This window comes from Bombus affinis, chromosome 6, assembly GCF_024516045.1.
Source record: "Bombus affinis isolate iyBomAffi1 chromosome 6, iyBomAffi1.2, whole genome shotgun sequence".
Taxonomy (NCBI): Eukaryota; Metazoa; Arthropoda; class Insecta; order Hymenoptera; family Apidae; genus Bombus; species Bombus affinis.
The window spans coordinates 9,017,645-9,043,268 of NC_066349.1; the positions used below are offsets into that span (position 1 = coordinate 9,017,645).

General features: G+C 31.8%; 5 protein-coding genes across 11 annotated transcripts; 2 read left to right on the plus strand and 3 right to left on the minus strand.

Annotated features, from left to right (window-relative positions):
- The first annotated feature begins 2,496 nt into the window (after nucleotides 1-2,496).
- LOC126918023 (ADP-ribosylation factor 2) lies at nucleotides 2,497-3,818 on the plus strand. Its single transcript, XM_050725573.1, has one exon. The coding sequence runs from the start codon at nucleotides 2,862-2,864 to the stop codon at nucleotides 3,402-3,404; it is 543 nt and encodes a 180-aa protein (XP_050581530.1). The 5' UTR covers nucleotides 2,497-2,861; the 3' UTR covers nucleotides 3,405-3,818.
- Nucleotides 3,819-4,306: 488 nt separating this feature from the next.
- LOC126918012 (E3 ubiquitin-protein ligase ZNF598) lies at nucleotides 4,307-8,518 on the minus strand. 2 transcript variants are annotated; one of them, XM_050725542.1, is made up of 4 exons: nucleotides 8,358-8,518; nucleotides 8,274-8,288; nucleotides 7,426-7,965; nucleotides 4,307-7,303 (listed from the first exon to the last, which is right to left on the minus strand). In XM_050725542.1, the coding sequence occupies exons 3-4, from the start codon at nucleotides 7,837-7,839 to the stop codon at nucleotides 4,985-4,987; spliced, it is 2,733 nt and encodes a 910-aa protein (XP_050581499.1). In that variant the 5' UTR covers nucleotides 7,840-7,965; nucleotides 8,274-8,288; nucleotides 8,358-8,518; the 3' UTR covers nucleotides 4,307-4,984. The 2 variants fall into 2 exon arrangements, with proteins under 2 accessions (XP_050581499.1, XP_050581498.1); XM_050725541.1 differs by lacking the exon at nucleotides 8,274-8,288.
- A 364-nt stretch (nucleotides 8,519-8,882) lies between these two features.
- On the minus strand, nucleotides 8,883-10,014 carry LOC126918022 (transcription initiation factor TFIID subunit 12). The gene is made up of 3 exons (XM_050725572.1): nucleotides 9,668-10,014; nucleotides 9,406-9,598; nucleotides 8,883-9,316 (listed from the first exon to the last, which is right to left on the minus strand). Exons 1-3 carry the CDS (start codon nucleotides 9,902-9,904, stop codon nucleotides 9,189-9,191), a joined length of 558 nt encoding a protein of 185 aa, XP_050581529.1. The 5' UTR covers nucleotides 9,905-10,014; the 3' UTR covers nucleotides 8,883-9,188.
- A 713-nt stretch (nucleotides 10,015-10,727) lies between these two features.
- LOC126918007 (adenylate cyclase type 9) lies at nucleotides 10,728-19,027 on the plus strand. 4 transcript variants are annotated; one of them, XM_050725522.1, is made up of 9 exons: nucleotides 10,734-11,066; nucleotides 11,571-11,870; nucleotides 11,939-12,065; nucleotides 12,912-13,359; nucleotides 13,437-13,691; nucleotides 13,799-14,250; nucleotides 14,333-14,488; nucleotides 14,601-14,800; nucleotides 14,873-19,027. In XM_050725522.1, exons 2-9 carry the CDS (start codon nucleotides 11,581-11,583, stop codon nucleotides 16,551-16,553), a joined length of 3,609 nt encoding a protein of 1,202 aa, XP_050581479.1. In that variant the 5' UTR covers nucleotides 10,734-11,066; nucleotides 11,571-11,580; the 3' UTR covers nucleotides 16,554-19,027. The 4 variants fall into 4 exon arrangements, with proteins under 4 accessions (XP_050581478.1, XP_050581476.1, XP_050581477.1 ...); XM_050725521.1 differs by having other exon boundaries at nucleotides 10,728-11,066; nucleotides 11,939-13,359; nucleotides 13,799-14,246; nucleotides 14,672-14,800; XM_050725519.1 differs by having other exon boundaries at nucleotides 10,731-11,066; nucleotides 11,939-13,359.
- On the minus strand, nucleotides 18,648-25,621 carry LOC126918010 (exportin-5). 3 transcript variants are annotated; one of them, XM_050725533.1, is made up of 9 exons: nucleotides 25,482-25,621; nucleotides 23,724-24,424; nucleotides 23,334-23,642; nucleotides 21,855-23,258; nucleotides 21,497-21,757; nucleotides 21,282-21,405; nucleotides 20,859-21,195; nucleotides 20,415-20,784; nucleotides 18,648-19,789 (listed from the first exon to the last, which is right to left on the minus strand). In XM_050725533.1, exons 2-9 carry the CDS (start codon nucleotides 24,408-24,410, stop codon nucleotides 19,628-19,630), a joined length of 3,654 nt encoding a protein of 1,217 aa, XP_050581490.1. In that variant the 5' UTR covers nucleotides 24,411-24,424; nucleotides 25,482-25,621; the 3' UTR covers nucleotides 18,648-19,627. The 3 variants fall into 3 exon arrangements, with proteins under 3 accessions (XP_050581490.1, XP_050581489.1, XP_050581491.1); XM_050725532.1 differs by lacking the exon at nucleotides 25,482-25,621 and adding an exon at nucleotides 25,101-25,316; XM_050725534.1 differs by lacking the exon at nucleotides 25,482-25,621 and adding an exon at nucleotides 25,017-25,038.
- Nucleotides 25,622-25,624: the final 3 nt, after the last annotated feature.

A 25,624-nucleotide genomic window follows, 5' to 3' on the forward strand; every position in this document is an offset into this window, starting at 1 on the left:
CCGTGTGCGGTCAACGTTACCGGTAATTAAAGAAGTAATTTTTATGATTTAACTTAGATAATGGTTACTTTATAAATAGATGTATATAAAATGATGAACTTTCATAAAATTTCGTCCAAATTTACTTTTGTTTAATTTTAATTATAGACAAATAGAATTACACTTTTATTTATATAGAGATATATCTTATTCGACTTTGCTGCATTTTTTACAAATTATATTATCATCAGATGTACATTTGCCGCATAAACATTTTCCGCATCTTAAGCAAATTTTCGTAATTTTGTAACCTTTACAACTTTTTGCTTGATAAGTTTTTTGTAGTAATGAATCTGAATTTCTTGGTAGTTTTATTGCATGGTTTATCTCCCGCGATTACTTATACGTATGCACTAAGTTTATAACAATTTTGTGAATTCTCTGTAAATTGACCTCGTACTGTAGATGTCATCGCAAATTTATTGTTTGTAAACGTTGGCTTTTTTCGCTCTTCTTATCAAATCGTATAAACCTCATAATTTCAGCAAAGTCATTCCTGCTCATTGTTTCCGAAAAAAATGCAGGTCTCCAAATTTTATTCCACAAATATGAGACATCTAAATCTTTTGCCTGATATGCACAGCGGGCATATAGCAGAGCAATAAATGCATCTAGTTTTATTTCATCTAGCTCCCTCTTAGTCCCCGATACTTTAAATGCTTCTTCTTCCGTACATTTTATTATATGATCCCTTATACGGTGATCAATGATAAGATAAAATGCCGTCTTTTCTTGTCCTTTCATTATATGTCGTTTAGCATATCCCTAAAAATATTATGAACTGATGTCCTAACAGGTTTGGGACTTGTATCTATTTCTTTCCAAACTGTTCCATCGGGTCCAGTTTCACTCTCTGCTGTCAACGATAATTTCTTTCCTTTTTACCCTTACGTTAATGCTTATTTATAATATTCAACTCTGATTTGCTTGTAAATAGCTTTTCATGTGTTTCCATGCCGTTTTCAGTTGCTGAAGTTTCTTGTTTATCGTACACTGAACAGCCTTCTTCTATGTCCGTTATTTTTTTGTTACAAATTTTTGTTTTTAAATCTTGACATTTCTAGTGTAAATATTTATCACACAATAATACCATGTATGGAATATAAAATTATTGTCAAGTTTGATATGCTTTACTTTTCCTTTTGTAACAACTTTACACAATACGCTCTGAGATGCTTTCTGTCTGAGTTTTAGAGATAACAAGTTTAGATGTCGACTAATTGACTAACAAACCGAGATGTATTCTAATCGAAAAGACAATAGCAAGTAAGAATATGATCTGTGACGACAATATTTATACGAAAATATTGATGAGTATTGACCGTTCTCCACCAACGGTTACTCGAGGGTGGAGTTGGGAAAGCTTTTCCCGTGTTTGTAACTGCCGAAGAAATATTCTCGATGTTCAACAATAAAGTTCATTTAACAATTAACAGTCAACAATCAACAATCACAACAATCACGCCTCTCGAATATGTTTGCTTCGCTGTTACGCTAGACTCTTCGCACTTCGCTCTTCAAAACGAAATGAATCTTTTGTTTAAAACCGAGCGGATTCTTTTCAACATCTCTTTACCGGGCTTCCACTCTTCGATCATTCACCTACTTCATTCATATCTACGCACCAGTAGTTGTTGGAAATATATAATATCTTTGAACTGTTTACCAAGTGTTATACTGATTAAACTACCTCTATTATCCTAATCGAAATAAGAGATCGATCAATTTCGTGGCGTTGATTGTCTAATCGTAACGGGAAATTACGACTCCCGTTGACCGAGACCGAGATATTTATCTTCAGTCAAAAAACTGTTATTTTATAATAACTTATAATTTTCAAATATTAGTAGGTAGAAAAGTCAATCTTCTATCACTATTTTTTTCTTCTTTTTGCCTTCTTAATAACTTGTAAAATAGTTTGTCATAGCTATAAAAAATTAATAATAAATTATTTGTATTATCAATGTTAATAGATCCTACGAAAAAAGGAACAAAAAGTAATTTTCAAATAAATATCTTAAATTATATATTAATTAAAAATAATATTACATTATCAAACAAGTGAGAGGTAAAATAAAAATACAAACGATGAATGAAAAAATTATTAACTTCATATTGTGTTTACATATTCGTAGATATAATTTAATGTGTAGATTTATTTTAATGCAGATGTGCAAATTGTTGATTGAAATCTTGACATTGATAAAAATAAAAGCAACTCCATATTCTTGTTCCTTGCTTTTTCTTCCCGAAAACAGTGTAAGTGTATTGCTATAAGCTGGCAGAGCTACAAGAATCATTTGACAATTTCTGTGTAATATCATTCGTGAATTATTAGAAAACGGTCATTTATTACGATAATTGTACAATAAAAATATTCTTACAAATTCCTTAAATATAAATAAGAACACATTGTTTTTGAATTACGCGCTTGGTTATATAGTTAATAGGTTACATGACAGAATATGCGTTGTGTTGCATTCTGTTCTTGGTACATATATTGTGACTCATGAATTGGGTGTTGAAATAATAATTCAGTGTATTTTATGATCATATCTATCTACGCTTGTAAGGCTTACAATTAGATATTGCAAAAAGAAATGGTTATTTTAAGTCCTGCAATATTATCATCGCATTTTCGATCAGTACTTTAGGAGTTGGTGTGCGTGGCCAATTTTGCCAACTATTTCCGGAATAACCTCCGTAAGGTGTGTTAACGGCATCATAAACGTCGTAAAATAATACGCAGTTCCAATAATATTATCCCAAGTGGAAGGGTATTAGTTTAAGTAACTTCAGGCTAATTTAGTGTCTTCCCAAAAATGGGCCTAACAATTAGCAGTCTACTTACCCGGCTCTTTGGCAAAAAGCAAATGAGAATATTAATGGTGGGCTTGGATGCTGCTGGAAAAACTACCATATTGTATAAATTGAAACTTGGTGAAATTGTCACAACAATACCTACCATTGGCTTTAATGTTGAGACTGTTGAGTATAGAAATATATGTTTTACGGTGTGGGATGTTGGTGGTCAGGATAAGATCAGACCGCTATGGAGACACTACTTCCAGAACACACAAGGTCTCATTTATGTTGTTGACAGTAATGACCGTGAACGTATTGGAGAGGCAGAACGTGAATTAGCAAACATGCTAAAAGAAGATGAATTGAGAGATGCTGTTCTCTTAGTTTTTGCTAATAAACAAGATTTACCAAATGCCATGTCTGCAGCAGAACTTACAGACAAATTGGGGCTAAATTCTTTACGTGGACGTCATTGGTACATTCAAAGCACTTGTGCTACTCAAGGACATGGACTTTATGAAGGACTCGATTGGTTGAGTAATGAACTAGCTAAAAAGTGATAAAGCACTGTCGTTATTCATAATTTTCATGAACAATTTATTCATTGAGCATGGACGTAGAAGACAGGTTGCAATTTCCATTTTGTCAGATTACGCACTATGTGTACGATTTAATACCACTGTGATTGTAATTTTTAAGAAAGGAAACTACTTGAAATAATAGAATATAACTTGATTGACTCAGGACTAAAGACTGTCTGAGTCAGTGCTATATGCTGAAACAGGTTTTATTTTCAAACTGAAATTTTCCTTTAAAATCAAAGCTGCAAATGAAAAATAAAACATGAATCAGATGAGTGTATAAATTTATTAGTTATATATTATCTGTATGTTACTTATCATCAGTAGAGTTATGAGTTTACTTAAAAAGTGTATCTTGAGATTGAAATAAATATGGAATATTTCTACATTAAATTTGACACATGTATTGTTTTTATTTGGATAAAAATGTATTACAGATGTCATTTGTTTAATCTATTACTAACAGTTTCTATTGTAAGAGAAAAAAAAGAAATAGAAATAAATTCCTATATATTCATGCACTTTACTCTGCGTCTATGCAGTAAATTAAAAATTAAATATCATATATATTACCTAACATACAGTTTTTACTATGCTGTTTGTCAAATAGATAATAAATTACAAAATGAATAATACTAACAGTAAATTATAAGAGTAAACATTTAAAACATCTAGCTTTGTTCTCTTATTCGTAATTTTATCACTTCTTTTGTAATATGATTTACATTGTAAAGAATCACAGTTATAAATTAATGAAAAAATTTAGAAATAAATATATAAATTATAAATTTACAATTGTGTTTTACCTTCGTTATCTTCTTTTGTTATAGGAATTAAAATTCTATATTTTATAAAATAGGAAGATATAATTGAGAAGCATGTTTTGTAGTCTTGTTTAACTTAATGTAATAACTTTATTACAATACGAAACAGTACATTACCATACATGCACTGTATAATGTATAACGTATCAAATAATTTGTTAATATGCAGTGTTACTTTTACGCATCATAAAATTTTACTCCATTTCTACTTCATAAAAGACAATGAATAAATTACAGAAATATATTTCCTACTTATGAGTAATATATATATATATATACACAGTAGTTTTAACATATGACAGAATAGGGCACCAATTAAAATATTTTAGTATAGGATTTGTATACGAATATCTTGTTCAGAATGTGTCAGAAGTGTTAAATTGTTTAAACTCATTTACATAAAATTTATTATACACATAATTATTGACTTTGTTTGCTATATGCATTTCATAAAATTATTAGTGCATACAACAATTTAATAACAAATTTTCATTTTAGGCAGCAGTCATGCAGGTCATTGTACAAATGCCAAGTACATGGTAATTAATTTGTCCAAACTATCTTTTTAATACTAAAAGCTGATACTTAGAATATATTTTACCAGTAACTTCAAATTAATTATGATTATCTTACACTGATGCCATTCATAAAAATAGTTTATTCAGCAGTTCCTTTATTCACAGCTTACATAACCTTGGCAAAATTTGTAAGTTAATTAAAGGAACACAACTACACTCATTTGCGTACCCAAGAATTTTTTTGTGGCAGGACATTATTTTTACCCAATGCTGGAAAATGATTCTCTAATGTATGACTAGTCATGTGTGTTCGAAAATCAGAACCATTTTTTAAAACTTGACCACAGGTTGCACAAATTTCCAAACCTTTAATCTTATTACCACTCTCCTTTTGATGAACTTTAAATAGTTCCTGTTGTTTTTCGATATCTGGCAAAAGGACTAAAAGCTCTGAAAATACGTTTTCGAAAGCGCTGAGACCCATAACTACACGACAATGCGTATAATAATCTTGAGCGTTACATGTTCCTTGACGAAACAGTCCACTTATATATCGAAACTCCTCGATCTGATCATGTTGCATTAGAACCTCATTAACTTTGGCTACAAGACATTTGTTCCGTTTCTGAAATTCGGGAGGATGTACATAATTACATGCACTGTCGTGCTTACTGTTGTCTGGTAAGATAGAATAACTCTCTCCAGAACTATTTGTGAAAGTCAATCCGTTACTATTGTTTATTTCATCCATGCTATTATATTTTACACAAAAACCAGGAGGTGGAGGAGTTGTTGTTCCAAATCCAGGTGGTGGATTCGTAAAACCTGGTGGTTTAGAACTACTGCCACTTAAAGCAGGAAAATCTTCTAAATGACGGGCATTTCTATTAGTGGAATTTAAGCTATCTATTTTTAATTCGGTGCGCTTTCTCTGTACTCCGTTAGTAGCATTATTATCGATATCCGTATTTACAACTGCTTCATTGTCTGCATTTTTATGTTTTTTCTTTTCCTTTTTATTAATTTGTTCTATTTCCTTTAGAGGCTGAACATTTATATTTTTTGATGTATTTTCACTGTTAATAATATCTGCATATTTCAATATAGACTGAGAACTTGATTGCACAGCATGCGTTTTATTCGTAATGGGTGAACTTGTAGGTGTCTCACATTCTTTCTTTACTACAGCAGTACTTACATTCGTTTTCGAACTATTACCATCATTGCCATTAGCAGTATTGTTACTACAATTTTGTTTAACTTTTTTCTTTTTCGTTTTTCCTTTTGTTATATCAGTAGTCGTTTTTGCATTATTACTATTATTAGAACTTTGTGCTTGACTCCAGGAAGGAACTACTGTAATAGTTGATTGTTTCTTTGATTTAGATGACTTTGATAATGTAGGGAAATCTTCTCCAGATTGAATAGGTGGTGGAGAAGGTATCAATGGTGGTGAGGCCACCTTTTTAGGTTTTGGTGCCGATGTAGATGCTGATTTAGAACAAGTCCATTGTAAAACTTCCTTCCAATGAGCCAAATTTGTATTATTACTAGTCGATGGTTCTGCAGAACCCAATGCCGGGAAGGATTCCATCGAAAACTGAGCAGGACGAATTCTGATATTAGGACCTGAAACTTTTGTAGTAACAGTTCCATTTAGTTCATGATTTACTTGAATAGATACATTAGAAGTTGTACTCTTTTGACTCTGTGTGCTTAATCCTGAAGCATTACTACTGGATACACTGAAATTAACAGTTTTAGAAATACTTGTACTTCCTGATTCCGGTCCCAACGCAGGGAAATTTTCGTCTGTAACAGCAAGAGGCTGAGGTCTTATGGTACTACGAATTGTCACATTACCTCTCCCTTTACTTTGATTTAAGGTAGGTACAATAGGTGCAGTGTTACCTAGCGTTGGGAATTCTTCTGTACTCTGTACATCAACAGATGGTTGCTGTACAAAAGTAGGTTCGTTGTTTGACATAAATACATTTGAAGTATTTGGTGTAACTGTTGGCTGATATTCCCTGACATTATAATCTCTCCCACTGTAATCTCTTGAATTTCTAGAGGTTGATGGACCTAACAATCCTCTCCTATTCATTCGATTTTCTCCACGTGGAGCTAATGTAAATTCTAGTTCTAACATTCTTGCTTGCTTTGCAGCAGCTTTGCTCAATTGTTTACTATGAACACTTGCCTTATGTGCTTTAAGATCTATATCAGTTCTGAAGACACTTGTAAATTTTTCCTCTGCACACATTCCTTCTTCACATAAGAAATGTTCTTGTCTAAAATGATCTCGAAGATAATCGTATGAGCTGTAATATTGATGTAAACCATCTGCATCACAAAAATGGCAATATAAGTGATCTCTTCGTAAGTGTCGGAATAATTCATCATTATCCATATATCGTTGATCGCAAAATTCACATAATGGATGTCCTTTATGGCTTTTGTCATCAATATCTCCTTTTCTTCTATGCTGGGCAAGATCAGATCTTGTATAACAACGTCTTTCATGGGAAAATATCTATTATAAGTAAAGTAAGCATTACTTAATAGAATTAAACAATTTAATTAATCATAATAATCTTTAAAATATTCTTAATGTATATTTTAAAATAAGCTTGAAATTAAATAATGTTTAGTTACCTTTAAATTTTCTACACAAAGATCACAGTAATGTAACTCATGTTGATGTCTCATATGATCTTTCAAACTATTAAAAGTACTAAACACAGGTCTTTCCTTGCAAATATAGCAAACATTAGCTAGTAAATCATAAAATTTACTTTGAATATCTGGTGTATCGAAATAGATGTTATATCGTGTATCTAACAAATTGCCTTTATGTAATTGGCTAAAAGGTTTTATCTCCTTTGTGAATACAACTTTTGGCAAATCTTGACGACAAATGGGACATTCATTTTGACAACAGAGCACTCTCATCCGAGTACTACATTCATAACATACAGGGTGTTCACACATACCAATGCTATAAATATCAACATTTTTGTAACATACAACACATGTGTTGTTATTCATACTTTCATTATTGGCAGACATTCTTTTTCACTAGATCTTCTTTAGAAATATCAAACACTGTTATTATATATGCTCTGTACACTCAGAATGTGTTAATTTTATTCGATTTCAATGAAATAAATTATCTCCTATAATGTTCTGCGCAATCTGCAACACAGTTGACATTTCTGTTTCGATATATTTATGAGAATAAATAGTAGAGATACTAAATACAGAATTGTATGAAGAACTACTGTAATCAAATATTGCTTTCTTAAAAGCTTTGATTAGTTATCAAAAGAATACCCTATTTGAACTGATAAAATACAATATACGAATGTACAAAATTTGGCTAGTATAATTTTTATATTTAACTAGCAGAGAGAAAATGAAAACATATATGCGTTCAGATCATTGGATTCATGATAAAACAAGTATTTTGCAAAAAAGAGGCTGTTTATTTTTCGGATACTAACAATATTACCTAGTACCTATAAAAATATTACCTAGTAAATTATAAAATATATTTTAAGAAGTAGGTAAAAAAGAATGAACAGTACCGTCCGAAAATTGTTCCAATAAGCAAGATGGTAATATCTCACAATATGTCCCTGAAAGAAAAAGGTTATCACGATTTATATATTAGACTATGATATGTACGTCGCTTGCTTTGATGAATTCAGCTGAATGAGCAAGCAGTTCCGGTTTCTTCTGTTTCAGTCATTACTAAATCAAAAAGTAACTAGATAAACTAGTGATTTAAATCTAGTACTATCTGGCATTAAACGTAATTTGAATAAATATCAGAATGATTTTCTTAATTTGTATTTTCTTTTTACACAAAAGGTAAGAAATCAAAAATATAATTTTCTGAAAAATATACTGAAAAAAGGAATTAAAACTAAAAATTGTAAATCTTATACATTAGTTTTATATAGATATATACAAATAATTACCATTAATTAAATTTTTGTATTCTTATTTGTTGCTATAATATTTTTATTACAGAAATGAAAGGAGATGAAATAAATGAATCCTTACTTTCTATATACAAATTTTCTTTCATATAAATTTAAGATGCCAAATAAATTTTACAAATAAAAGATTTTATTTAATTTAACATTTGATCAAAAACATAGAGAATTATAATGAGAACGTTCTATTAACTCTTTTCATAAAAATAACATTTTAATGCACAATTGAAGACATTCTCAACATTAAAATTATATACATTGCAAAACTATATATAACTTATTGTATAATAATAATTTCTTCTCTTTTTATAAATATTAGTTCTGTATATTACCTTAAAGTATATTGTCATGTAAGAAATATAGAAGAATCATCAGTTAAAGATAAAATAACAATACAGAATGAAATGTACAGAAGGACTAATATTTTTTAATTGATTTTCGTATAAGTGCCAATCTTTGTTTATGTGCTTCTGTAACTGTTGCACGTTTATATGGTCGTACTTCATCTGTGCCAAAACCAGGAATCCACATATTCCAATTTCTTTCTAAAAAAATTAAACAATAGCTCGCATAAACACATTTAATGACATATTGCATTGAATAGTTACTTATTTTATTATTTCTTATAACTTACCTAAATGTAATTGTACATCCTTTACTTCTACAGTATTCGCATGACGATGTTTAGCCAATAAGCATGCTGCATTTACAGTTGTTTCAACAAAATCATCTGCCAATTGTAATAACATTTCTTCTACATCATCATCTAACTGTTCGGTGGGATCTACCTCTTTCACTAGATCTTGTAATCTTGTTTTAGTCAGAAACTGGGATCAACACAATATAAAAAATTAAATAAAAACAATTTTATCATTTTTGTTCAATGATAAACATACCTGTGGAAAATCATTGAAGGAACTTTGTTGCTGTTGTGATTGTTGTGTTTGTTGTTGAGTAGAGGGTTGCTGTACCACCTGCTGTTTTGGAGGTTGTGATACAAATTGCGTCTGTTGAGATTGTGTCTGAGGCTGTAATATTTGTACTACTGTATTGCCACTTTGTACATCAGGCACAGTAGTCGATGCCTGAGTATTAGGTCCAATAGATTGTAGACTACCAAGTACTGGTGTCATATCAGAGTTTTTGTTCGCAATTTGTACAAAAACTGTTTACTTCGTCACGTCTTTCAGATGTATATTGCAAATCGAGAAAACTTATTATAACTAGTTCAGTCTACTGCCGTTAGATGGCTAAAACTAGCTATAACTTTCTTACTAATATTCACCACGAAAGTATTTGAATATTTGTCAAATTTCTATCTAAACCAGATTTTTAAACATTTTTCTTGGCATGACTTCCTATTTAGTCACACTACATCAGCCCTAAACAATGTTATTTATTTCAGAGTCTTTTATAGTTTGGATTACAGGAACTTCTAAAATCTCAAATCCACCACAAGCACCTACACCTAAAAGAAACAAAGTATTTGAATATTTTTTGAATATGACAAAAACACAAAATGAACTTCTCTATATTTATACTTTTCTTGTATTTTATGAAGATTATACATATGTATACTATATATATAATACTATATATATGGTATCTATAAAAATACCAATTAATTATAAATCCAAGTATATTAAATTTCGTATTATTTAGTAGTACTTTTACATGTCTACAAAAACTTGATATAAATGATAAACTTGACAAAAATATATGTACAAATACTTTGTGTAGTTATTGTTTATTGTATATTTATATATATATATATATATATATATATTTGTTTATTTATTTATTATATAAATTTTATATCATTTAAGGTTGCACATACATTACAATGTCTTACATAACAATGTCTTGAACTTCGCGGTAAATATTTCCCCATATCGAATATCGAATCTCTCATATCGTTCAGTTCAGCCTAGTTTAGCTTATTATCTGTAAAGCACGAGTTAATTTTTAACGCATGAGCTTTCTAATCGTGGGCGCTGTCATCGATAGATTCAAGATGGCCATGGTGCATTACGGAAAAGAAAATTCGAAACGTTCAAACAGTAATTTTTAATTATACACAATAATAAATTGATTACAAGAAAAATTCGATTGAACTGTTACTGATACGTATAATATTAATTTTTCTCGGTAACGCTGAGAATACCAAACAAAAAGAATGAAAATGGCATTTTTTGAAGCGAGCTGATTTCAGGAAGAACCTCCGATGTCAGCGGGGAGGATGATTTTCTTAGTTTTGTGGCGATTTCGCCAGTGATCAAGGTGAATTGACTGGCTGTAAGTTTCTTGGTATTAAAGTTATCATACTTATACATGTACTTTATTTTTATTAAAGAATCATGTCATAGTGTTATAAAGTTAAAGAGCATGCTGTCATTTGAAAGAAATGATCTATAACCACCTTTTCTTAATAATTGTATAAATCCTATATGGAATATAATTTTTATAAGCTTATTTGTATCACGAAGAATGCAAAAATTTAAAAATTTGATTGTTACTTGAAATCATTGTTTTGTGGTAGAATACAGAAAATAATACATTAGTAGAATATGTTCTTAGATAATGTTTTATTTTGTAACAATAATTTTCTATGAAATTAAATCATAATGTATTTATTAAATTGTATTGTTACAATTGTAATGTTGTAATTGTGTTTGTTTCCCTTTTTTTTAATACATATATTGTAATGAAATTAGTTTTATTTTTAATATATAAATTTATAATATATAATATATATAATAATTTATAATATATATAAATTTATAATATGTATGGTTTTAGTGCAATTTAAATGTCAAGTATGACTCCTCCTTTAAATCGAAAACGAAGCTCATCTGTTAGTTTTACAAGAGCTAAGGATGATAGCGAAGATGCTACAGATGAAATTCATATATCTTTAGCACCATATATACAAACATATTTGGCACACAGTGGACAAGGACTTGGATGTTGTGGAATTAGCCTTCCAGTACCATTTGAACGTGCAGCCCCAAGATCTTGGTGGAATCCTAGATTTGATTCAGAAATACTTGAAGAACAATTTAAAAGGAGTGCCTTTCCACAAATTAGATTAAGATTCCGGTATATAATACACCGTTGTATACTTGTTAAATTCATAGAAGCAAATATTAATATATATTATTTTTTAGATATGCTCTAACATATATTTTACTGGTTTCTTTGACATGGCTGGCATATTTTGTTGTAATTGGAACAGAATACAATACTACAACATGGCCAGCTATAGCAGCAGTATTCACTGCTATTGGAGCAATGGTATCAGCAGTCTTGTATCTAACACATAGTGATTATTATAAAAGTTATGTGTTACCAATTTCATTAGGAGTTGCATCCATGCTTTGCATCCTGTCTTTACTTTTTCTCACAATAGTACCACCCTATATAGATGGCTTAACTCTAGTCGGACATTTTGCACTCTGTTCTGAGATTTTGTTATTGATTTACACTGTCTTGCCAATGCCACTATATGCTTGTGTGGGAATATCGATGGTTTATTCTTTTCTATTTGAATTTTTGACTGCTTACCTATATGGTACAAAAAGTGCAAGAGAAGAATTTTTTAGCAAATATATTTTATTAAATACCTCGATAGAAAATGATGCCACTCTGAAAAACTTTAATATCAATCAATTTTCTAATGTGATGCACGGTGACAACGAATCTACAACTGCAAGTATGAAATTAGTATCGTATTCACAGGATTCAAAACTGTTATCTGCTCTTGGAATAAAGTCAAATCAAGAAAATATAGTTGGAAGGATATCTGGAGTTTTGAATGATACCAATGTTTTCAAGAACTTAAATTCCACTATAATATCAACGATAGCTAGTATTAATTCCACCATAAACGCTTCGTCTAATGATTTAGTCTCGAAAGGTATAAACAACGCAACTTCGATATTTGAAGAAAGTGTACTAACTCATAAAAATGGTGAAATGTCAAACTATTTGTTAAGTAGCAACATATCTAATCGATCATTTTCGGACGATTATTTTTCTACGAGTCTTGGAATAAGAATCTTAATGCAGATCTGCATTCATCTGATAGGTATACATATTTTAATAATGACTTTTGTAAGGATGCGTGGTACTTTTATGAAGGTCGGGCAATCACTGTTGGTCCGGCGTCAGCTCGAAATGGAGAAACAACTTAAAGAGAAGATGATTCACTCGGTAATGCCGCCTAAAGTCGCAGATTGGTTAATGGCAGAAAGTGAACGTGAGAGAGAACGGGAGGATTCTTTAAAAAAAGGTTCGATACCGTCCAATAATACAGATATTCGCTCATTGTTTCGACCATTTAATATGCATTCAATGGAAAATGTTAGTATCCTATTCGCTGATATTGTTGGGTTTACGCGAATGAGTTCCAATAAGACTGCAGAAGAGTTGGTAGGCATTTTAAATGATCTTTTTGAAAGATTCGATGATTTATGTGAACATCATGGATGTGAGAAAATTTCTACATTGGGAGACTGTTATTACTGTGTAAGTGGATGCCCAGAACCAAGGCCTGATCATGCAAAATGTTGCATTGAAATGGGATTAGGTATATTTTCTTTCTTTTTTACGGAATTATAGAAATGAAACATTTATATGAAAAATAATTAATGTGTGTTTTTACAGCCATGATAGAAGCTATAAAACAGTTTGATATTGAGAGAAGAGAAGGCGTTAATATGAGAGTCGGAGTGCATACTGGAACTGTACTCTGTGGAATAGTAGGTACTAAAAGATTTAAATTCGATGTCTGGTCTAATGATGTAACTCTAGCAAACAAACTAGAAAGCACGGGAAAACCAGGAAGAGTTCACCTAAGTGAAAAAACATTAAATTTCCTCGATGATCGATATATTACAGAGGAAGGGGATTTAATAAATGGTATTGACATTATTATTATATATGAGTAGAAAACTCCTATGAATAGAAAGGTTGTCTGAATGTACTTAATCATATAAAACTTTCTAGAAATATGTATCATATTGCAGGTATTAAAACTTATTTTATCAAAAGCCGAAAATCAGATTTCACCAATCAGTTCATAATGAATATTACATCTCCGATAAGTATATCGCCTTTGATGCAATCGCGTCATCGTCTGGCCTCTTGTAATAGCCAATCTAAATCTAAATATCATTACCTCCATATGGTTACTAATACAAGTAATTATAGAATGAAAGCAAATTCTTTGCCAAGTATTCTGGATTCCGAAAACGGAGATACTGATACCGCAGATGAAAAGGGGAACGCAAATAAAAGTCCGATATCTGTTGCCAGTTATGGAAAGAAAAAAGCGCGAAACAAGCCGTGGAAATATTTACAACGACAACGAACTACCGAGGAAATGACACCTTTAGAAATGGAAGAACCCAAAGCAGTTATTGTCGATAAATCAAAAATTGAATCTCAATCATACGAAGATCGCAATGGATTTAGGCAGGTCAAAATCGTGTCGATAAAAGATTTTGCTTTAATTTTCAGCTGCATTATCTCATTCGTATATAAGTTATATTTCTTTACAGAATACGTCTCAAAATGAGATTGAAATGGATCCAAATCCTGTACCTTCTAGTCCTTTATTGTCTGGTCAAGAGCCACTCAGTCGTGCCTCTTCTATGTGCAGTAGGAAAGATTCCGGAATTAGAAGTAATAGCAGACGTAGTAGTATACAGCAGCAGGTATAACTTATAATTAATGATAGAAATTATATTAGAGATACTTCAATACAATAAAGTTTCAATAATAGTCAGCATGTTCCCTTTCCTCCTGCAGTTAATTTTCATATTTTAGTTATTTTTGATGAACGGCATGGCTCAAGGAGATTTATTAGCACACAGAGTGAGTGGCTATTATACTTCTAGTTCGACATTAAACTCTGTTCATGAGCCGTCGTCTTCAGTACCACCCTATCCATTTCCTCCAGCAGTCACGGATACCTTTGGTGCATGTTTTCACAAATTAAGAAAACAATCTGACCTACAATTAATCAGGTAGGTAAATCAACTTCACTTTATAGGTTTAAAAATTATATTATAGTTCGTATGATTTTATTTTTCACGAAGGTGCGTTCAAGATAATGTAAGTTCTCAACGATCATACTTCGTGAAACCTCCACTTTCGAGTATGACACTCTTTTTCAAGAACAAAGAAATGGAAAAGGAGTATAGAGAAAATGCTCATAAGGTTAGCGAATGTATCAGTGGAAATCCACCTACTCTGGCTACCTCGAGATTCAATACATACTTTGATATTCTGATATCGGCGTTGGTTTATACTGCCGTTACAGTATCGCTCTTTTTAATTTGCGATCCAACGTTATATTATATGATTTTTTTTGTATCTGCTGCTACCATTCAAATTATAGCGGTATTGCTTTGTGTTCGTCAACTTTTATATCCGGATGTGGTCCATGCAACGTTGACGCAGCGAATTTTCAAATTCTTTTCACAATGGTACCCGTGGCATATATGCGGTGCAATTCTTGTCGGCTTACCGATTACGTCAATTCTTCTCAATTATACGTGCAGTAACTTTCATAATTTGAACAATTTCGAATATTATTATGGTTACTTAATCGTTGTTGGTATAGTTCATTTTTGTAATTTCACGCAACTCAATTGTTGGATGAAAAATTTCTTGGTAACATTCATGGGTGTATTGTTTCTTTATCTTGTAATGTATCATCTATTATATGATCAAGAAAATCTCGGTAATCAATTAATTAATAACTCGCTCAATTACTCACAAGCCATGATAAATAAACGTGCCATTGGCTTAATCAGCAATCAATTTAACGAAATTATGGCTAAAAAAGGATTCGATAATACTCCTGATTTGTTGTTAAATTCCACAACGAACCTCACACTTATGAGATTAAAAGAGGCAGAGACCAGATATCATAAAAGATTATACAATTCCGAGATTTTTTTAGATCTGATACTTTTACTTTTGTTAGTTTGGTTTTTAAATCGTGAATTTGAAATTAGTTATCGGTTAAGCTTTCACGGAAACGCGGTAGCCGCACGAGACAAAAGCCGTGTACAATCTATGAAAAATCAAGCCGATTGGCTTTTACACAACATTATACCAAAATATGTTGCTGATCAATTAAAAACCACTGCTAAATATTCACAAAATCATAAAGCTGTAGGAATTATTTTTGCAAGCATAGTGAACTTTAATGAACTCTATGATGAATCTTATTTGGGTGGAAAAGAATATTTGCGTGTGCTTAACGAACTTATTGGTGACTTTGACGAGTTGTTAGAAAAGCCAGAATTCTCGAACGTAGAGAAGATTAAAACTATCGGTAGCACATTTATGGCAGCAAGCGGTTTAAACCCACAAGTTAGGCAACAAAGTGAACATGAATATATGCATCTGTTCCAATTAATAGATTTTGCCATGGCGATGCATAAAGTAATAAACGATTTTAATCGAGAATTGCTAGGTTTCAAATTAATATTGAGAATTGGCTTTAATTATGGCGATGTAACTGCTGGAGTGATCGGGGCAACAAAGTTATACTATGATATCTGGGGTGACGCTGTAAATATAGCATCTAGAATGGATTCGACTGGAGTCGCTGGAAGAATACAAGTGGCCAAGAACTCTTTAGATATACTCTCGGAACGATACGAGTTCGAACCACGTGGCCAAGTTTATGTTAAAGGAAAAGATAATATGGACGTGTTTTTATTAATAGGGGAAAAAGACGATATTAATACAACGACAAACACTTAACAGTTTTTGAATCCCTAATGATGGGAAGAGTCGATTGTTTATAAATTTAATTGTTTGCACGTTACACTTATATCGAGCATATGATCTTTTCCAGATCAGGCTTCTAGCGATATTTCGATCTCGTTAAGAATTGTATGAATTTTTACGGTATAATGTACCGTCGACGTTACACACGTTAAAAACGTACCTTACTCTTTAATTGCTCGCTCATTAAAGATATTTATTCTTAACGAAATATTCACTGTATTTTTTTACATAATTTAAGAGCATCAGATGCGAGATCTACCAAAACCTATCTTTATAAAAAAAAAAGTACAAAATCAAATCGTTTTGAAGAAATGAAATTTTGTCTTAACAATTGTTGCGAAAAATCTATCGAGACAAATATAGTACGCATCTTCATTGTTTATGTGCTGAATGTACGAACGAACTATGCGAATGAGCGGATGAACGTTATATGAAGTGACCGAGCTTGGTCGTTGTCAACAGTTCCTAATATAAAATGTGCGACTTATTAGGTAACTATTAGTTATCATCGTAAAAAACTTTCTAATATTTTCTTTCATTAATCCTTCTGATCCATATAAGATTATAGAACTTGGTTCCTTTCATAACGTGAATAACAGATCAGAACTATTTATATTTAAACATGAAAATATGTCAAATCATTTGCAAAGTATGAATATTATATTGAAGTATCTCGAGAATCTTAAAACATTCTTCAAGACTTATTTCTTCATTTTAAACATTATAACACAGCTTCTATACTTGTTCTGGCTACAAGCACTCGTTCGGTATACATATATTGTTTCTCGTTAATTTTTCGCACGATAGATAGTACATTCAAAAGAAATCTGTTTTAAGATTGCTATGGTTCTCGAAAACTTATTGTTAGTACTCAATGATTCCATGCAAAGCTTTGTATTCTATTTTAGTTGAACTTACAATAGAAATTAATTCAGTGGTATCTCTTGTCGTAACATTGTTTCAGGATTTGCTGCATGGACTACCACATTAATAATAAAATCGTACTTTATAAATTATCATTCCGTCATTCTTTAATCTAATAGTTTACTTTATTTTCTCTTTCTTTCTTTCCTTTTCATTTAAATATCGATAAAAAGGTATATAAGACGATATAAAAATAGTGAAATATTTTCGGCATTTAACTGCAGTTGTACTTCAGACAATTTTTAGAAATTTAATACATGAACCCCTTTCAATGTCTCATTTTTGTAGGCGCATACATACATATGTATAAAAATTACAAAATGTGTGTTGGACTCTGGCATTGTCTTATTCGTACTTATGTTGAAACGTGTTAACAGATCTTGCAATCTTCACGAAATTATAATTACAGGTGTAAGCAAATTAATGGAGTATTGATAGGCAAAGTATATTAATTTTATTGTTATCTTAATGTGCGTACTATCGCGTATATTGGAGAAGAATTGTTAAACTCTAAAGCGATAATTAGTTCAACTAGTAATAAAATTTGAAATCGATTAAAAACTTGTATTCTATTTATATTAATCTCAATAGTATTTTGTTGGAAAATATAGTTCTTTATGAATTTTATTTCATAACATATGTGATGTTAATACGATACGCAAATTGACCGTATTTATATATAACAAGATATAATTTAATATTAAATTTTCGTATTTTAACTGTCATTCAAATACATCGAATCAACGGAAAACTCTGGTGTCGTTTAAAATTTTGTCTATGCCTAGCATTATAAATCTTTTAAATAGCATAGTCTCTATCGCGATAGTACTTCATTTTTTGTTAACAATCTCCGTGATGTTACTTCTGAACCCGTGATATGATTGTCACGTATTAAATGATCATTAGTATCTATAATTTTATGTAAAATATCGTCGTTATTTTTGACGTGTAATGGAAATCATGTAAAGTACTAATCCATTTTTATGCGATAGCTACAATGCTGCATTATTCACAATAATAAAATAAAATTAACTAAAATAATTAAAAAGTAACAAAGAAATCTGGAAATATTACATTCAATTTACATATAAGTATCTGAAATGCTGCATTATTTTAAATTTCAAAGGATAAATAAAAGTCGCATTTAATGACGGTAACATGACCTGAACAAAAGATCATTCTATTATTAAATATCAAGCTTACTTTATGTATGCTTTTGAAATGTCCAAATAAAATTTTTACAACTAAATCCATATGAAACAGCACTTTTAAAATGTGCTGAGAAACATACACATTCTGTTCCTGATTAAAAACAATTATAATCAATTCGAATACAAATTTTTGTACCAAATCGTAAAATTGTTTTATATAAATCAACAACCTTTGTATTATACATTAGCAAAATATTGTTTACAAAACTGTATTACATTGCGTGATTGTGGAAAACCATCCTGTTTTACATTATTACAAAAAATTTGTAAATCCAAAGAAATAGTAATAAATGCGTAAGACTTAATATACAATTATTCGATAATCTATTTAGATTTGTTTGTAATTTGTCTTATCATACGTGTTGAATGTTCTTCTTTAACGACAAATATCTTCTTATATTACACGTGCGTATGGATACGCATCACGCATACAATACATACATACACACATGCACGCACGCGCGCACACCCTGGATATTCGAGAAACACAAAGTTTTCTGTGTATATTGTAGTCCCCAGTTAAAAATAAGAGGACTTCACAAATAAAACCGATTGCTGTCTTTTTGACTTTTCTTCTTCTCTTCTTTTTACAAACTATTCACAATCGACATTGAACGCGCACGTAAGCGTATTTTCTTTTCATTTTATTCATTATTCAGTATATAAGTAAAGTAATTAAGTGTACTTCCATCGCAAGACTGTGTATGCGCGCGTCCAACTTTATGAATAATTTAAAAACAAAGATCTAGTTAAAACAAACTTATTCTATGAAGTCCTCTTATTTTAATTACAGGATTCCCTTATGTATATAGTTCAATCTTTTTTTGTAGGAAATCGTTTTCACGATGGTTTATTACTATTTATTAATTCAGACCATATGCATGCAGTATGGTCATCTAAATGGAGTTTCTGCTACGTAGGTCCTGCAAATAGAGCCGCAAACCCGCTATCAGTCGAATTCTCAGATACCTCATCTACGCGTACCGCTTGTTGCTTTCCAAAAACTTCTATACGTGGTAAATTGTCTATCTTAACTTCCTTACGAAACAATTGACCAACACTTCGACCAATAAGCTGCAACGAATATTGTATGATATACAGAGTGAAGCAGCCAACTGATATGATATGATTTATGTAGTACATACTCAGGTATACTATGCTATGCAGATACTCACTTGTTTTTAGTATGCAACGATGCATCAGGAAAGTGCAATTGCAGTCCTTTTTTAAATGAAAGTCCATAATTTTTCATTAACCATTCGATGCATTTTCTAATTCGCTATAAGAAAGTATTCAGGTCCTTGGGTGAAAAACTGCATATGAGAAACAAGGAAAAGCGCAGGATGGAAGGTTTGTGTTTATGTTTTCCTTGCCTTTCATACACTAAATGTGGTCAAGTTAAAATTAAAATATCTTTTAAACTCAGCATTTTTCAACCCAAGTATAATACCTTTTTGTAGAGGTTCATAATGGTTAACCAAAAATTATAGAGACCTATTAAAAAAAATGCAACTGCACTTTCCCCGTGCATTATTGTATGCTAAAAAAAAGTGAGTAGCAAACATAGATTTTATCATGGCATTTAATTTTTCTCTATCTTCAACGAAATCAGAACTACAGCCCAGCCCAGTTCTATGGACATGCAGCATGCTGTATACCCTTCAGTACACTATTTCTATTTTTAATATGTAAATCTTACCTGATTTGTAATTTTCTTGAAAAGATCTTTCTTTCCTTTCTCAACTTTATTTCCTTTAGTACTAACTACAGCCATCTTTTCGTCGAAACGTTGCAAATCCGTAGGATTAACACCCGGAATTTGCTGCATTACTTCGATAATAGTGGGGAATTTAGGTCGTAAACATTCGTAGACTTGTGCACCCAAAGTAATAAGAGAACCTTGATTTGCTTCGTGTTGTCCGTGAAGTTGTAAACCTTGAAGAATAGCTACCATAATATGAGCAGCCATAGCAGGCGTTAAACTGCCATCACCTGCTAGTGCTCGTACAACTGGTCCAGTTAACATCGTAGCCTTTAGACTAGCATTTGAATCGTTCCAAGCTAAAGCCCTAGATGTAGCAATAGAACTTTACATAAAATTAATTCTACTATAGATCAAATATCAAATAAGACATTGGATTACCCTAAAACGCATAGGACAACACTGTGGCACGTAGATGGATGACGAAGAACAACAGCTCCCAATTCACTAACAACTTCGGCAACTATACTATTTCCACGTGACGAAGGAGGATCTATAGCCATGCCACCGCTATCTTGTTCCATTGTGTCAGGAGGCGTTGCATCACTAGCAGCACCACCAACAAGAGCTACTTTCAACACGTCTACAAAATCTCTCGTCAAATTTCGATTTAGCATATCAGTAATAACTTCTTGTGTATCTGTATTTTCTTCATCCAAACCACCAGATTCGTAGAGGTGTGCGATGTACTGCCATTTTGCGCTTAACCTTTGGCACACTATAAAAAAATGATTTAAATTAAGATGTATTTAAATAAAAACTTAATAAAATCCATCTGATAATAAGAAGATAAAAAGATCGTACTATGCGTAGAAACATGAGCCAATACGGGTACAAGAACGCTTTCGTAAAATGCAGGTGGACAGGAATATATGAACGGTTTCATGAAGACGCGTATAATTGGTCGCAATCTATAATCTGGAATCATCTGAAAGAAACACATACAGTTGTCATTAGGATACAGAATAAATAATTATATTGCTAGTTATAATATAAGAAAAAAATATAAGAAAAGTTACCTCCATATTAGAAAAAACTGAATTTATGAGAGCTGGTGCTAAACCAGATAATTGATAGAAATCTCTTCCAATCATATGACATCCACTTCCTAACATATGATAGCACAAATCATGAATAGTAGTAAGAAACGATTGCATTCGAACTAAAGCCGTAAATGAAGACTGATCAGGTTCAGAAGCTCGTTCATTATCATTTGTTACATTTAAACCTAACAGGTTTGCTTTTTCTGCTTCTAATAATTCATGAGCATTTTTATATCCCTAATAAAAATATATAAAAAACATTAGATATTCCTCTATGAAATTACTCAATAAAATAAAATAAAAGAAAAATATTTATTATTAGTGTCTTTATTACCTCTGATAAAGCTGCTAAAGCAGTAGGTATGAATAGAGCATTCATTGTTCTGAGCAATGCAAAAAGTGTTGGCAATATAGGAATTACATGTGGTGTAGCAGGATTTCTATATACCGGATTCCCACTTTCGCTGAGTGCAGCTACAAAACTGCCTCTTGCAGCGCGATCTGGATCATCGGGGATGGAGCACCTTTTTACAACGCACAGTATTGTACAAATACATATCATTAAATCGCTCCGATTTTGTCCTGCCGGGTCTTCCGCAATATTCTCAACCGGTGGTCTGTCTAAACCTACGAATCTCATTAATTCAAGTGGCCCTTTAAAGGATTCAGATCCGAGCGCGATAAACTTGGCTGATGCATCACCAATTATTTCTGCAACGAATCTAGTCTGTCTTTCGTAATCACAGAAATGATTCGATATCAACAACAATGCTTCATAAAGCAAGGTAGTTTCCATTTTAGATAAAGGACTAGGTTCTCTCGCTAAACCCCGAACCATCGTATGTATTTGTTCAAAAACTGGGAGGAGTAGTAATGGATATTTCAGACTAATTTTAACCATGAGACTCGCCGCATGTCGCCTTACATTCTTTGCTGCTCTAGATCGAGTACCTTTTGTTTCACCAGGTGCTTCAAATATCAGAGCAGCAAAGATCTTCTCCAGGACTCTGGGTAGGATAGCAACTCCTGGCATAGCCATTGAACCAGTTGACATAGATAAGAACACAAAGAGAGCACTGATGCAAGAAAGTAATGCAGATAGTAACCAAGGATCTTGTGGAGAATAACCAAGGCATAATTCCAACAATTGAAGACCAGTTTGTACACTTGGTCGTTCGTTGATTAATAGAATTCTGGATACAACAGAATCCAAGGCTTGTGCAAGAGCTTCCCATTCAAGGTATTGTGGATCATTTTGGTCACTTTGATATCGAAGATCCGCCATTCCCTTCGTTATTTTGGCTGTTAACCACTGTTGTACGTACGTAAATGTAACCAGAGGTGCTACCATCGTGGCTTGTCGAAATCCTTCCAATAAATCGGTTCTGAATCGATGAAGAAAGACATTGAACTCTTCCACTGAATCATAATCCGCGAGACAATATGCGCTCATTCCATTAGCTTGTCTACCTTGTGGATATGCTACTTTTATTAGTTTTGGAGCTGTATTTTCTACATATTTTGGTATGTAAGTTAACAATAATTGATCTTGTTTTATCTGTTCATGTTTAAACAGCATTATCCAAATTACGTTTGCCATATGTGTTAATGTCAAACTTGAATACATAGTAAATGTCAACACAGTATCTAAAAATATGTTGAAATGTGTTGGTCGAATGCTGGAACTATCATCTTTACCCCAAAGTGTACAAAGTTGAGTTGCCATTCCAGTTAGCACCTAAATTAAAAATTGACATTTTTCATTGCGTCTACATATAAATAACAATATGTTTTATGATAAATTGCAATTTACCTGTGTCAGCTTTTTTAAGAATAAATATTGGTTTTCATGAAATTCATTTGTTCCAGTGACAGGTGATGCTGCAGTTGCTGCTGTATAAATGTATCTCAAAGCATCTTCAGAAAATAAAATCATTAATTGTTTTCTGTCTTCAGCTTTTCCTTTACGGTTTACAATTTGTAATAAACATTCAGCTGCTGAGCATTGAAATATTGGATCTCCCAATAGAAGACATAATATTTGTAATAATCTGCCATCTTCTGCCATAACATGAGTAATTGAAATCCACTCTACAAAACCAGTTAACGTAGACAGTACTACCTATATCACAGAAAAATGATTTAATATATACAATTACAAACATTGATTGAAAAGACATAAATAACCTCACAACAAATTTACCTGTACAACTTTACTATGTGCTGCAGCTTCAGAAGTACAACCTAAACTATTCGTTTTTTGAAATTCTGAAAAATGTTGTTCCATTAATCTTAAAAAAAAGCTAAAAATTTCAGCCATATTTGTGTTAAGTGCTTGGTATATATCCTTTCTTCTTTGATTAGATTCTAATGTTTGTAAAAGTGCAACATCCTCTACGAGTCTCAAAAACACCAGAAGAACTAATTCAGTTTGACTTTCACCCCTTGTACAAGCTTGACTAAGTTCAGCAAGCAATGTAGGCCATTGTTGTGGCCATTCCCTCTTTATCATTTCCACCACAACACGAGATAATGCATCTTTAATATGAGCTTCCTCTTGTAATAATGGTTCTGTACCTTCTTGAAGTAATTTCATTGCATTCTCCTTTATAAATATTTTTTCTGATTGAGATATTTGCGTCCATCTATATTTGATACAATGTTCCATAAGCTGTAATCCAAAATGCCTAACTACTGAACTTCTATTTGGAGCTCTCTGAGCTAGGTATAATCCACATTGTGCACATAAAGGAGATGATTCCTTAAATCGTTCACAAGCATTATACACTTCCAAACGTTGCTGTTGTGGAACATTTGGTGACATCATCACCTCCACTACTTGAGCAAGTTCTGCTGATATTTGGGCAACATTACCTACCCCGAACTCCATTCCTGCCTATTGCACTGTAATTGAAGGTAATAGTTATTTGTATTTTTTATTAAATTTTAGATGTAAAAATAGAAAAAGCATAATATAGGTTTTTATCATTTCATACTTTTTTATTTCAATTTATATCAACATGTACAATATATATATACATGAGTTTTATATGATATAAATTTAATGTGAACCTACATATAAAAAGTACAATTAGTGATCAAATACTTGAACTTTGAAGCATATGTGTAAAATATATTATCTATTTCTACTCCAAATGATAAAAACCATTAATACTTTTTTCTATCATCTGAAGCACTTTTATAAATACAATATATCAAGATAAAATAATTTTTAATGACGGCAAATGTGATAGTCATAAACGTTCTAAAAATTTTTGTCAAAATGTTGAAATTATAAAAAAAAAAAAAAAAAAAATAAGATCATGAGAAAAACAGCTAAATTTTGTAAAATGACATTCTGAAAATTTAAATTCGGAAACGAAGCAAACAGAAACGTGTTTGGTGAAAGATATCGTAGCTTCACACGTGCTACGAAAGTTACAGGTACTATAAAAATTTTAGAAAGAAATTAGATAATGTGAAATTGTGTAATTACAATGCAAGAAAAGCACGAGGTGAACCAGCTTGTAAAGTATGTGTAGTATGCCCTGGTAAGCATGCCTTGACAGAAGGTACCTACCTCGTAACGCGATCGTAGATCGAGACGGATCGAAGATACACGTTTGGCAAAAGTTCTGTCAATACGGCTTGTCAATTCATATCTGATGGTCAATTATTGAGTCAAAAACTCGCGGCGTGTACAAGCGGTGATCTTATATTTAGTTAAATAAGTTCGCTTGCTGAGGGATATGCGGCACGTTGAACGATTACATGTAGCATACGTAAAATACGTACTGCCCTCTAGATAGTTTAAATTCGACCTAACCTCATCTTATAGCGCGCGTGCATGTTTTTTATGTTTATATGAATTGCAATTCCGATTACAATGGAATGTTATGTAGCATAATAATAGTATAAAAATATTAATGAACCAAGGAAGAGATTCGTTATGATCATTTACCTTTCATATATATTCGTTGATATTTTCTTCGTTGCAATCTCCGAATTAATACAATCCAGCGAGGAAGTTTTATAGGTTATGCCGGTGATCTCTTGTTGATCATAACACAAGCTCATCTCTTATATTGAAGGGAATAATACGAA

Bases quoted from the DNA above. Each gene is read 5' to 3' on its own strand.
- LOC126918023 (XM_050725573.1), top strand. From the start codon at position 2,862: ATGGGCCTAACAATTAGCAGTCTACTTACCCGGCTCTTTGGCAAAAAG.
- LOC126918012 (XM_050725541.1), bottom strand. From the start codon at position 7,839: ATGTCTGCCAATAATGAAAGTATGAATAACAACACATGTGTTGTATGT. The intron at 7,304-7,425 runs GTAACTAAACAT...TACTTATAATAG, and splicing joins TTTGTGTAGAAAATTTAAAG to ATATTTTCCCATGAAAGACG.
- LOC126918022 (XM_050725572.1), bottom strand. From the start codon at position 9,904: ATGACACCAGTACTTGGTAGTCTACAATCTATTGGACCTAATACTCAG. The intron at 9,599-9,667 runs GTATGTTTATCA...TGTTGATCCCAG, and splicing joins CCTTCAATGATTTTCCACAG to TTTCTGACTAAAACAAGATT. The intron at 9,317-9,405 runs GTAAGTTATAAG...TAATTTTTTTAG, and splicing joins GGATGTACAATTACATTTAG to AAAGAAATTGGAATATGTGG.
- LOC126918007 (XM_050725519.1), top strand. From the start codon at position 11,581: ATGTCAAGTATGACTCCTCCTTTAAATCGAAAACGAAGCTCATCTGTT. The intron at 11,871-11,938 runs GTATATAATACA...ATTATTTTTTAG, and splicing joins CAAATTAGATTAAGATTCCG to ATATGCTCTAACATATATTT. The intron at 13,692-13,798 runs GTATTGACATTA...ATCATATTGCAG, and splicing joins GGAAGGGGATTTAATAAATG to GTATTAAAACTTATTTTATC.
- LOC126918010 (XM_050725533.1), bottom strand. From the start codon at position 24,410: ATGGAGTTCGGGGTAGGTAATGTTGCCCAAATATCAGCAGAACTTGCT. The intron at 20,785-20,858 runs GTAATCCAATGT...TGCTACATCTAG, and splicing joins GTTGTCCTATGCGTTTTAGG to GGCTTTAGCTTGGAACGATT. The intron at 19,790-20,414 runs GTAAGATTTACA...TATTCGTTGCAG, and splicing joins TCAAGAAAATTACAAATCAG to CTTATTGGTCGAAGTGTTGG.